This window comes from Scyliorhinus torazame, chromosome 4 (assembly GCF_047496885.1).
Source record: "Scyliorhinus torazame isolate Kashiwa2021f chromosome 4, sScyTor2.1, whole genome shotgun sequence".
In the NCBI taxonomy this organism is placed as follows: domain Eukaryota; kingdom Metazoa; phylum Chordata; class Chondrichthyes; order Carcharhiniformes; family Scyliorhinidae; genus Scyliorhinus; species Scyliorhinus torazame.
Genome location: NC_092710.1, coordinates 200,865,884 through 200,878,884, shown reverse-complemented (window position 1 = coordinate 200,878,884; position 13,001 = coordinate 200,865,884). Strand labels below are relative to the sequence as shown.

The window sequence follows — 13,001 nt, the reverse complement described above, 5'->3', positions numbered from 1 at the left end:
TTGCTTCAATATTCTCATTGATATATATGTATTTCGTCAATTCTTAGCTTGGGTAACACATTACACGTACCTATTGCCGGGGCTCCAACATTCCGGAAAGGACATTCCAAGCTTCCCTCCTGTGACCGGCCAAAGATGGCAGAGTAGATGGCTACCACCATACTCCGTTTACAGTTCAGCCGTAGTTTGTCATCTTCACAAGCCACTTTACTCTTGTATTCATCTGTAATTACGTAAAATGACTTGTTAAGTTCTCCTTTTAACCAACCAAATCAGAATTCCACCTTTTACCCTGCTTCTGGAAACTGAGAATTAAACTGGCTAAACCACCTTATTAAATCCTTAAGTTCATGAATAATCGACAGTAATTAAATGATCACATTCCTTTGATTGTGCTTAGCTGTCACACTTCAGGATATCTTACCATTTTTCAACAGAAAGAGATGGGAGGAAGGAAAGTTACATTTAATAGTTATGTGTTAATGGAAATATATTTCCACAGGTTTTAAAAAATCATTGGCACAAAAGGTGATGTAAGTTCTGATGAGCTAAGCTTTACTGTTGTTAGCCAGAAAATTTGTTAGCATCATAGATTCCCCACAGTGTGGAAGGAGGTCATCCGGCCCATCAAGTCTGCACTGACCCTCCGAAAGCGAAACCCCCCACCTCATCCCGTAACTCCACCTAACGTTTGACTATCAAGGGCCAATTTAGCATGGTAAGTCTACCTAAACCTCTTTGGACTGTGGGAGGAAACCAGAGCACCCGGAAGAAACCCATGCGGGCAGCAAGTACAAACTCCACACAGTCACCTAAGGTCGGAATCGAACCTGGGTCCCTGGCGCTGTGAGGTAGCAGTGCTAACCACTGCACCACCATGAACATGTGTTAGGAGATCCCTGTTCCAGGTACTTGACAGGGAATGTCTGTCTGTCTTAAGTTTGCAGTCTAAGAATAATTAATTTATAAATCCATTCTGGGAACAAATGGCCAAAAAAGGTCCTGGAATGTGATGATTTAGGGGCTGGTTTAGCACAGGGCTAAAGAGCTGTTTTTTAAAGCAGACCAAGACAGGCCAGCAGCACAGTTCAATTCCCGTACCAGCCTCCCCAAACAGGCGCCGGAATGTGGCAACTAGGGGCTTTTCACAGTAACTTCATTTGAAGCCTACTTGTGACAATGAGCGATTTTCATTTTCATTTCATGATTGACCGCCCCAGGCTTGGTCCATTACAATTTGTTTGAGAAACTGGGCACTCACTACTATGCGTGCCTACAATGCTGCCGATGCTACTCAACACCAAGATCCTATGAGTTGCATGGAATCCTGTCCAAGGGATGTTTCACCAGTATGCTCAGTGTCCCTAACCTTTTGTATCAACTGTGCTTCCACACGTCCTGGGGTAAGATACCAGGTGACATGGCCTGTACAGCAGGTGAAGCAGTTTCTGCATGTGTGTGAGGCAAGCACTTTGTGCAATGTGGCAATTAACTTTACTGTGCTGGAACAACATATGCCAGCCCTGAGCTGCAAGTTTATATCCCCCCTCCTATTCCATCTTAAAACATCAAGCGGCATGGGCAATTAAACTTCCACCTCTGTGATCCCAGTGCAACCAAAATATTCCAAACAAATTCATGGCCATGGTACATTTGTGGTCATTCAGTCCGTGAACGCAACAACTTTCCTTTTCCAGGATCCTAAAAGAGGTAGCTGAGGCGATTGTGGAGGCATTGATGGTGATGTTTCAGGAATCACTGGAGGCAGGAAGGGTCCCAGAGGACGGGAAAGTGGCTAATTAACACCGCTGTTTAAGAAGGGAGGGAGGCAGAAGATGGGAAATTATAGGCCGGTTAGCCTGACTTCGGTCATTGGTAAGATTTTAGAGTCTGTTATTAAAGATGAGATCACAAAGTACTTGGAAGTGCATGATAAAACAGGACTGAGTCAGCACGGCTTTGTCAAAGGGAGGTCGTTGTTGCTAACTTTGCCTTAGTTTAATTGCTCTGTTGTATCACCTTTGCTCTTGAGTCGCCAGGTATCTTTCTGATACTGCCACGTGGTTCAAGTCCGAGTAATGATCAATAATCCAACACACCGCTGAGTAACATTTAAATCAAAGCACATTTATTATACACAGTAATCGCTACTCATGTACAAATTCGACGTCTAAGCTACTTCTACAGTTAACAGGCCAATACTTAACTTGGAACTGGCCCACCAGGTCAGGGAAAGAAATGGCCTTTCGTTCAGGTTCTGAGCCTGCGGGATTCGAAGTTGATACAGATTGGTAGCTAGGAGTGCCTATCTCGCAGCGAGCGTTGAAGTAAGACTTACAGTTTTTGAGCAGCTGTTGAAGAGTTAAGAGAGCTGGAAGCGGTTGAAGAGAGGTGGAAGAGAGAGTGCCTTGAACTTGGGGCTCAATTCTTATAGTCCCCAAGGGCTTCCCGCCTTTCGGGGCGGACCCTGGACTTGGTCCCAAGTGGTTGGACTTTGTCCCAATTGCTTGGTTCGATTTTCTCCAATGCTGGAGCGGTTCCCTGATCGATGGGCGGTCTTGAGGTGGTCGTTCACCTCCTTTTGTGTAGGCTTCTGCTGGCGCCGAAGAGTCTGGTTTTGCTTCATGAGTCTGCATGTTGCTCATTGTTCCCGGGGATTGCTCATTAGTATGCAGATGGCTGCTGTTTTGTTGTGCTGATGGTTGCTGGTATCGATCTTGTCTGGCCTTTCCAGAGGCAAATACACAGCCAACCTGCAGCTGCTCGTTTTTGTCCTGTTGGCTGACTTTCCCATCAGCCTTTGCCGTTCACCATTTTGAATCGGGAGTTAGCCATTTTAAGTGGCTACATCGTGTCTGACAAATCTGTTAGAGCTCTTTGAGGAGGTAACAAGGAAGTTAGACAAAGGAGAACCAGTGGAAGTGGTTTATTTGAATTTCCAGAAGGTCTTTGACAAGAGTCCATGGTGTTAAGTGTAAGATCCCGGCATGGATAGAGGATTGGCTGACTGGCAGAAGGCAGAGAGTGGGGATAAAGGGGTCTTTTTCAGGATGGCAGCTGGTGACTAGTGGTGTGCCTCAGGGGTCTATGCTGGGACCACAACTTTTCACAATATACATTAATGATCTGGAAGAAGGAACTGAAGGCACTGTTGCTAAGTTTGCAGATGATACAAAGATCTGTAGAGGGACAGGTAGTATTGAGGAAGCAAGGGGGCTGCAGAAGGATTTGGACAGGCTAGGAGAGTGGGCAGTGAAGTGACAAATGAAATACAATGTGGAAACGTGTGAGGTTATGCACTTTGGAAGGAGGAATTTAGGCATAGACTATTTTCTAAATGGGGAAATGCTCAGGAAATCAGAAGCACAAAGAGACTTGGGAGTCCTTGTTCATGATTCTCTTAAGGTTAACGTGCAGGTTCAGTCGGCAGTTAAGAAGCCAAATGCAATGTTAGCATTCATGTCAAGAGGGCTAGATTACAAGACCAGGGATGTACTTCTGAGGCTATATAAGGCTCAGGTCAGACCCCATTTGGAGTATTGTGAGCAGTTTTGGGCCCCATATCTAAGGAAGGATGTGCTGGCCTTGGAAAGGGTCCAGAGGAGGCGCACAAGAATGATCCCTGGAATGGACAGCGTGTCGTATGAGGAACGGTTGAGGACTCTGGCTCTGTACTCGTTGGAGTTTAGAAGGATGAGAGGGGATCTTATTGAAACTTGCAGAATACTGCGTGGCTTGGATAGATGGATAGAGTGTGTGGTGTTGGGTGCTCTGGTGCACAGATGAGCCAACACAGTTGTATGTGGTACAACTCTATTTTATTTTAACTCTTATAATACAGTTCGTTCTGGATACTCTGCACGTGCTGTCTCCCTGAGTGTTTCGTGTAGTAGGTCTGTCCTGGTCCTCCTCTGCAGCTAATACTGACCACCGGGGGTCGTGTCTGTGCTTTTATATCTTTCTGTCATTGGTTGTGGTGTTGTGTGTTCTGATTTGTCTGTTGGTGTGTCTATCATGATGTGTGTGTTTGAATATCATGACATCCCCCCTTTTTACAAAGATATGTGCCTACGTGGTTATAAATATAATTGTGTCGTGAGTGCATCTAAGAGTGTGTGTGTGTGTTGTGTACAGCGTGTGTATATGACGTAACTATTTACATGGGCGATGTCGGGTGCGTCACACTAACAAGGTTGTACCATAACAAAACATGGATGCAAGAGAAAAAAAAAAAACTTGAACAGTGGTCCGGTCAGACGATATCTGGAACAATAAACAACAACAGGTTATAATACAGAAGTGTTTGACTTTTTGAACGTATGAACAGCGTTATAAGTCCAGTCTAATGGGTGACCGCCTCAAGAATGGGCTGGTCCTCAAGCCGGTTCAGCTGTGGAGATTTGGGGTCACACTGGTTCACCTTGGACTGTTGGAGGTGATGCTGTTGCCGAAGTCTCTACTTTACCATTTGTTGTACTTCATGCAGTGCTTGGTTTTTCATTCGTGCAAATATAACATTCAACATCTTTGTTAGTGTTGCCTTGGCTGTGGTTTGGTTCTGGTGGCGATGGAAGGGGCATGATCCATGGCATCTCCACGAAGTCATCCTTGGGAACCAGTGGAGGATCCGGCGTGTGCGTACGGTTCAGTTGCGAGCGTGGAAGGCGACGCAAAGCTCGCTGATTGCGCCTACGCACCAATCCATCCGCCCTGCATGCCAGGAACAAGGTGGAGTCTTTTTTCTTTTTATGTTTGTGGTGGACGGCATCTTGTAGCCGATGGGTCGTTGCCATCGAAGTAGCACCATCACTAATATCATGCAAGGCGATGACTGTGCCAGATGTGGAAGTTGGCCGAGACCGTGCACGCTGGTTCCGGCCACCTGCTGTGCCGGAAGGGCGACTCCGCAGAGAAACGTCGAAGCATGTCGCCTTGGAGAGAGAATTGTTGCTCGCATCAACGTCTGGCGATGGCGCGAATTGGTGTGTCCATCTTGGACCGCCGGTGCTGGTTGCCACTGCCGACCCAGTGGGACTGCCACGCGATCCATTCCCTGTCGCCGTGGCATCCGCCGTCACCCTGAGCGTGCCATCACCGAGGCCGCGACACCGCCCGTCCGGAGCAAGGTCTGGCGTGCGCGAATCAGAGTCGGCGCTTGGCTGCTCCCCATCTGGAGTCCGGTCTGCCTTCCGTCGATGCCCCCCGTCCGGAGTCCCAACAGGTTCACTGGAGGCAGCCGAGGTTCCCTGAAGCTGCACTTCTGGAGTCGGAACATGCAGGAATGCACCAACCAGTGGAGAGGCTCGAGCCATCGAGGGTGTAAGCGGTGCGCCGCCACCGCAGTCGTCAGTGGTCCCACCGTGATCGTCGAGTGCCTCGGTACGCACTAGGCGAGGTCTGTCACCTTGCACCTTTTGCATGGGAAGTGGGATGCTGTCGTCACTCGTCTCACATCCCGTGGATAGATCCTCATTAGCAGCTTGCTGTTCACTAGGGTTGGGTAAATTGTCAGAGTTTTCATCTGGTGGTGCACACCATGTCGGTGGACTGTCATTGTCTTGCCGTTGTCCTTCATTTGGGCTTTTCTTCTTTGGAATTTTCAATCTTCCCCCAGACATTGCAGAACCTTGTTTATTACTCCCAAATTCTCCCATATGTATGGTCTCGAATATAGGATCCAATGTTTCTATCGACATTGTACTATTTTCCAAAGAACATTCCGTTTCACTTTTCTTCTCAGGTACCTCATATGTATCTTTGTCTAATGTACATGCCTTCATGGTCTCTGGGTCTGATTTTGCTGGGACTGGCATGGTCACAGTCTCTCTTTTACTGTTCTCAATTGCCCACATTATACTCCCCATACATAACTGCTTAATCACTGGGGTTAGTGTGGTACAATGGATAATCGGGTCGACCTTATCTGCATCTTCACCATTAGTGGAAAGCACACTTGGTTCACTTGAAACTGCTGTGGGTTTTAAATTCGTTATCTGGCTACTCGATGTCGGTGTCCTCAGGATTCTTGCTCCAATGTTCTGCTCATTTATCAGTGGAGTGTGTCTTGGTTCAATGCAATTAATGTTCCCCTCAAGGTTTGAAGAGTCATTACTGACTAACTGCTGGTCACCGACTTTGCGGCGTTGTGTTGAAGGGAGACATTTGTCCCTGCTGTAGATATGATTCAGGTTGTGTTATTTCCATTACCTGAGGATCAATGTCTTGTCCATTTTTTCGATCCGTACTAAAACACTGGCAATTCTCAGTCTGCTCCTCGCAAGTTAAACATTCAATTAATTTCTTTAGCAAATCCTCAGCATCCTTCTGTGGCCGTGCAGCATTATTAATCTCTGTTCGGCTATAATGGTCCTGAAGGTCAGCGCATAAACCTTTTTTCTTCGGGCTTGGACGAGGCGATTCCTTTGGCTTGTCTTCAGTTGGGCTTGAACAGTCTTCAGCGCTGTGCCCTTCATTGTAGCATGAGAGACCGTCATGGTCATGCTGCTGTGTAGTGGAGCATGGTAGGCTGTTATAGCCTTCTTGCTGTTCACGTGCGCATGGCAGACTTGCATCGTCTGCCGCTGGTTGGTCAGGAGAGTTTGCTAGACCCTCATGGTCTTGTTCCTGCAAGGACTGCACATTGGAGTCTTGCGTTGCTTCTATCGTGGAGGCTGTGCACGAGCTCTCTGTGGAGGCTTGTGACACTGGAGTCACTTCTTGTTCGTGCAAGGACTGCGCTCTGGAGTCTTGCGTTTCTGCAATTGTGGAGTCTGTCCACGAGCTTGCTGTGGAGGCTTGTGACACTGGAGTCACTTCTGGTTCATGCAAGGACTGCGCTCTGGAGTCTTGCATGTCTTCTTTCATAGAGTCGGGAACGTTGAGCGGGACGTGGACCACGCTCTGTGTGGCAGCAGGGCGCTCTCCGTGTGCTTGCAGCGCTCCCTGTCTGTTAATGTCAGGCTGCAGCATCATCCGGTACTGATAAGTTGGGACGTCATATCTGCTGGATTGAAGATCCTCAAATCCGAAAAATGAATCCGCATCTGCGTTGGATTCAATGTGGGGGCCGCCAATGTGCAACACGAAAGGTTCGTCCGAGTCATAGTCGTATAGGACCACGGAGCTCTCATTGGGCTCGCGAGGTCCGGAAACACTGTAAAGATCGTCATTGAAGTATTCGAGGTCGGAATCATCGGCTTGTGCGTAGGTAACTGCTTGTCGGAGGGTTCTTCGGAGGTCAAATTCATCTCCTGGGTCAATTTGCGGCAATGTGCTGTCATTCAGGTGAGGGAAGGTTGTTTTACAGCTTTAACAGATTTTTGTTTTTTTGATTTGGGACGTTTCCCTTTTAAATTGGATTTGGGACGTTTCCCCTTTAAATTGGTGCAGTCTGGGGCCTCTGACATCCTGACGCTCGGTATGTAGCACGTAGGAAGCGACTGCGCATGCTCAGATCGCTGTTCCTTTACCGATGGCCGTTTTCTTGACTGCGCATGCGCAGCATCTCGCGCATGCGCAAACGAAACTTCCGGTTCTGCGCACTGCTCGCGCAACTGTGCTAGCGTGATACCTTTAGCAAGATGGCCGCCGACCTCGACCCAGCCCACTCTCAGGCCCAGGATTTCGGCCTCTGGGAATTCGGGCTCCGGGATCCCAGCCACGAGGTGAGTACTGCAGCTTTTCTTACCTTTACTTGCCGATTGGATTGCGTTTTCTTCACAGTACTTGGAGAATTTGTCCAGGACTGCCTGGTAATCGTACCTTTGCTGCCTCCTGAAGAACCTGAACCTTGTGAATATTTCTCTTGCCCTTGCACCGGCGATGGTGAGGAGAAATTCAATTTTTTCGCTATCATCCAGGTCTTGGAGTTCAGCTGCCACCAGGAACAATTCGAACCATTGCCGGAATCGCCGCCAGTTTTCGCGGAGGTCGCCGTGGCACTGGAGCGGCTGCGGAACCGGGAGCTCTATCATTTTGCCTGGGCACTGCTGGTTGTCTCTGTACACTGAGGTATGCCGGCAGGTATCGATCCACTCCTGTACCATGTGGTGTTGGGTGCTCTGGTGCACAGATGAGCCAACACAGTTGTATGTGGTACAACTCTATTTTATTTTAACTCTTATAATACAGTTCGTTCTGGATACTCTGCACGTGCTGTCTCCCTGAGTGTTTCGTGTAGTAGGTCTGTCCTGGTCCTCCTCTGCAGCTAATACTGACCACTGGGGGTCGTGTCTGTGCTTTTATATCTTTCTGTCATTGGTTGTGGTGTTGTGCGTTCTGATTTGTCTGTTGGTGTGTCTATCATGATGTGTGTGTTTGAATATCATGACAGAGTGGACGTGGAGAGGATGGTTCCACTTGTAGGAAAAACTCGAACCAGAGGACACCATCTCAGATTAAAGGGACGATCCTTTAAAACAGAGATGAGGAGGAATTTCTTCAGCCAGAGGGTGGTGAATCTGTGGAACTCTTTACCGCAGAAGGCTGAGGCCAATTCGCTGAGTGTCTTTGAGACAGAGATAGATAGGTTCTTGTTTAATAAGGGGATCAGGGGTTATGGGAGAAGGCAGGAGAATGGGCATGAGAAAAATATCAGCCATGATTGAAAGGGGGAGCAGACTCGATGGGCCGAGTGGCCTAATTCTGCTCCTATGTCTTATGGACTTTTACACAATAGCAGTCCTTCCCCATGCTACCATTGTGAAAAAGCAGCCAGTGCCTCACAGCCTCCGTAGCTGCTTCCCATTCGCGCTGACAAGGTGAAAGTATGCCGTCAACCTATACACAGCAGTGGTCACTGCATAACTAGATCACTCTTTCAGAGCCCACACAAGTCAGCAGGATTTTTAGGAGACGGGGTGCGTTTGCAGGTGACGTCATGGATTTCTGGCTTCCCAGTTTGAAGGCTAGGCCTCATTAGACTGACGCCCCACTGCAGCTCACCAGTTCTGAGAGTGGGAACTGGGCTGGCTCCTGGGCTGAATCAGTTGGTGGCCACAAACAGCAGGCTGAAGTATTTTAGAGAGGCCCTTGAAGGAGAAGGACTCCTGCTCCCACTCGATACACCTTAAGAAAAAACGAATTAAAAGTTTACAGTGCAGTCCCATTAAGAAATCACATCAAATTGATGTGGAAGCTGCAATAAATTGCTGATCTGCTTTTATATCAAATCCTGACAGGCGGTATGAAACCACTGCTCCGGGAAAAGATAACGGCAGCTCTGTGAAGTGAACTTTTACATGTTCCGAAGTGGACCAGCCTTTTTAGCTACATTTTTTAAACTTAAATGTTAGCAAAGAGTTGGCTGGTGTTGGCTAGCATTAAAAATATAACTAACATTGTAAACGGAGCTCTGCACAAATATATTAGCATACACGTTTAGCTCCAATTTGTCAACCAGACTGCAATATGAAGCCAGCAGTATAAGCCACTGGCTGGCTTGCATTTCTATAAAACAGAAGGTGGTGTCAAAGCGCCTGTAATATACGAGTGGGATAGGATCTTCAGACTGCTTTAAAAAAATGGCAAGAGCCTTTGAATACAGTCAAAAGTTACAATGGGTTTCTCTTTAACTCTCCCTTGTTAAATATCTATAACTCCTGTTTCCAATGTGTGCTTACATGCTTTTGTTTTATTATCAGGCTATCCTTTTGCTTCAGTCACGCTTTTACCAAATACTAAAGCAAACACTGGGTTGAATGATGGTCTGTTCTTATAGCCGGATTTTAACGCATTGGGAATGCCAAATATTCAAAAGGTGGAGAAGTATATGCAGTCTGAAAGGTTTTTTAGAATAATGCAGTTCTGCTTCCTCGGAGGTCAAAGGTGATGACCTCCACCCCTCCATTCTAAAATTGTATTTACCCACCTGCCTTGCAAAGAGTGTCTTGGTACAAAAGCTCGTCTCCCTGTACTGCCCTCTCATCAATACAAAAAGCTGCCTCAAAGGCCATTAGTTTCTGTAATGAAATAGTGCCACAAGCACATTACAAAGGCCACGTGCTCCAACAGCACCAGAATGGAAGCTACTTGTGATGGAGACATGAGTGGCTAAATGTAATTGTAGTCACTCTAGAGATAAAATAAATTATCTGCTGAACTAGCAGTAGGACTGGGGATAATCAAAAATTAAAACGCAATCCAATGTTAAGTGTGTTTATATAGGAGATGAATTGAAATTATAGATGGTTTCTATTAAGCAAACACACTGACAAAAGTGCTGTGCTCTGCAGGCAATTTACAAAGGGTTTGACACCTTGCCAGCGAGTATAGATTTGAAAACTTCCTGAAGCTAAATCTCGAATAAAATAAGCAGGTTAAAAAGTGGCATTGGGTGTGAGTTGAAGGAAATCAATGAGCTAGTTTGACCTCAGAATAATCCACCTGACTGACAAACCTAAAAGAGGTGAAGGAAAATCATCGCTTTAAAATTTCAACCTGAAAAAACAGAACAATGTTAGTGACCTTCCAGCCCAGGCTAAATGTGAAAACAAGAGCATTATCTATCTAAAACAGCATTTTATTTCACTCACAAAAGGAAACAAAACTTAACAAACAGAAATAACCACACTACAGTTTCCACAACTTGTGCTTCATTTCAGCTCAGTCTCATCAATGAAGTCTGACCCAATGGGAATGTTTAACTTTCTTTTAAATGTTGAATATAAATTAGGTTTAAAAAAGCAAGCTGATTTCATGGATTTATCTCTGTGCACAAGTGTTACATTTATCTTGAAATGATAAACGTCAGAGGTCGTTCCAAACAGGGAGATATGCTTTATTCATTCTTATATTTGATGTTCCCTACAATGTTAACAAGCAGGGTTTTGTCTCGGAGAAGATATTATTTCAGTAAATAGTTGGTAACCAGATAGCAACCCATGCCAATACTACCTACAACTCTGACGATGAGACCAGATATGGGGGACGCATATTCCACTGATTCCATTAGTACTGACAGTTTTGCAAAGTAACAAAGGAAGCATTAATCATCTAAAATCAAGTGGCATCAAAGTTAGTTGCTTTGTTTTTTTCCCCTTTTGGAGGGACATGAACCACAGGAAGCTGTTGACTGCTAAACTGATTTATTATTTCCTAATGATATTAACAAATTAATTCTCTTTCGGCAAATAATGCTTTTTTAAAAAGGCCCAAAGAATTATATTAGCATTACATGTATTTCTTCTACCATCGTTCCGATGATTCACAACAATATTTTACTGTTGCCAGGAATAGGTTTACCAACTCCGGCTGGGCATATTCCAGGAGACATTGGTGGAAATGTTGTCACAAAATCCTGGTGACCTGGTGTAACTGGGTGAGCCCATCGGGGAGGAAAGGGGGGAGGGGGGGGGGGGGTGTCTAAAGTACCAGACACTGGCGGGAGGGAATGAGTTTCTGTGACGCATATAAATGAACAAACGATAGACCTCCACAGACATACGCCTGCGAGCACACACACACAGATACCCAGGAGCTCTTGAAGGATGATACCCTCAAGCTGTCATTTTGTGTTCCACTCTCCAGCTAGTAGTGGCCCAAGTTTGCTCCCTCCTGTAGGTTACATTTGCAGACTCAAGCACTGCAACTTTGGGACCAAGGGCCAATTTCCTCGCCAGCTCACACCATACTCACCTCAGTGCTGGCGGGGAACGAATATAGACAGGGTACAAGCAACAACATTCATGAGCTCAGTACATGTGCACAGTCTAAGGATCCTCCTGTTAATAACACTGTCTGACCCTTGTTTTTTTGCTTTTAATTTCTGTTATTCTGCTATTTTAAGTTTTGCACCTGGACTGTTAATGTGTCCTGTACCTTTAAGATGGACTTGAACTTTCATTTAAGAAATGAAAACTCCATCAGGATGTGCTGTTTGATTTGACATCAGTGATGACACATCTTGATGGACTTGGCTGATGGTCAGGAGGCTGTTTCAGATTGCAGGGCCTTATCAATTGACCATGCTGATTGTTCAGGTTTTTCTCTGGAATGTTCCTTCCTCTAACAGGCTGTGTTTCCAGTTTTAGTTTCATTTTGAACTCAGAACTGAAGGAAGCTCTTTTGACTTTCTCTATCCCTGAAAGTGTAAACCTCTCTCAAATACCCAGCTGGAGACTCTGTTTTCTCCTCAATAAAGCTGGAGATCAGTCTAGTGAGTCTGGAAACCAAGCAAGAGTAAACCCCTGGCTGAGAACTGGGTTTGCGGGGAGTCAAAGAAAATCTTTGGCCTTGAATAATGGAACGATATTAATGTAACATATTAATGGTCTATTAAAGGCAATGCAGGTGACTTTAGGAGATTTGGTCAGTAGTTTAAAAATCCTTTTAAAATCTTGTGTGAGGATATCCCACAATATCTCGGAAAGGATAGTGGTAATAGAACATAGAACTGTACAGCACAGTATAGGCCCTTCGGCCCACGATGTTGTGCCTAACTAGTCTGAAACTAAGATCAAATCAACCTACTCCCAATCATTCTAGTGCACTCCATATGCCTATCCAATAACCGCTTGAAAGTTCCTAAAGTGTCCGACTCCACTACCATAGCTGGGAGTGCGTTCCACGCTCCAACCACTCTCTGAGTAAAGAACCTCTGACATCCCTCCTGTATCTTCCACCATGAACCTTATAGTTATGCCCTCTTGTAACAGCTACATCCACCCGAGGAAAAAGTCGCTGAACGTCCACTCCATCTATCCCTCTCATCATCTTATACAGTCATTCTGATAGAGTTGAAAACAAATAAGAATTACACAGGCATGAGGCTGTGAGGGAATCCTACAGCTGGGAATTCTGACTGAATGCTCTTGCCAGAAGATGCGCGTTAGCGATCCAACCGGTGGTTTCAATCACACCACGTCCTGGGAGGACTGCCTGCTGCAATGACTTCAATATTTGAAGCAGAGACACTTGTTTTCCATTTCATATTAATCTTGTATTATTTTGGGGGCAGCACAGTAGCAGAGTGGTTAGCACTGTGGCTTCACAGCGCCAGGGTT

General features: G+C 45.9%; 1 protein-coding gene across 2 annotated transcripts in view; it reads right to left on the bottom strand.

Annotated features, from left to right (window-relative positions):
- The window catches only part of LOC140410695 (protein eva-1 homolog A-like), a 548,454-nt gene that overhangs the window by 298,809 nt on the left and 236,644 nt on the right, over positions 1-13,001 (bottom strand). For both annotated transcript variants that reach the window (XM_072499126.1, XM_072499127.1), the window contains exon 4: positions 71-223. In XM_072499126.1, the coding sequence (XP_072355227.1) occupies positions 71-223 (153 nt within the window). The remainder of the gene's footprint in view (positions 1-70; positions 224-13,001) is intronic.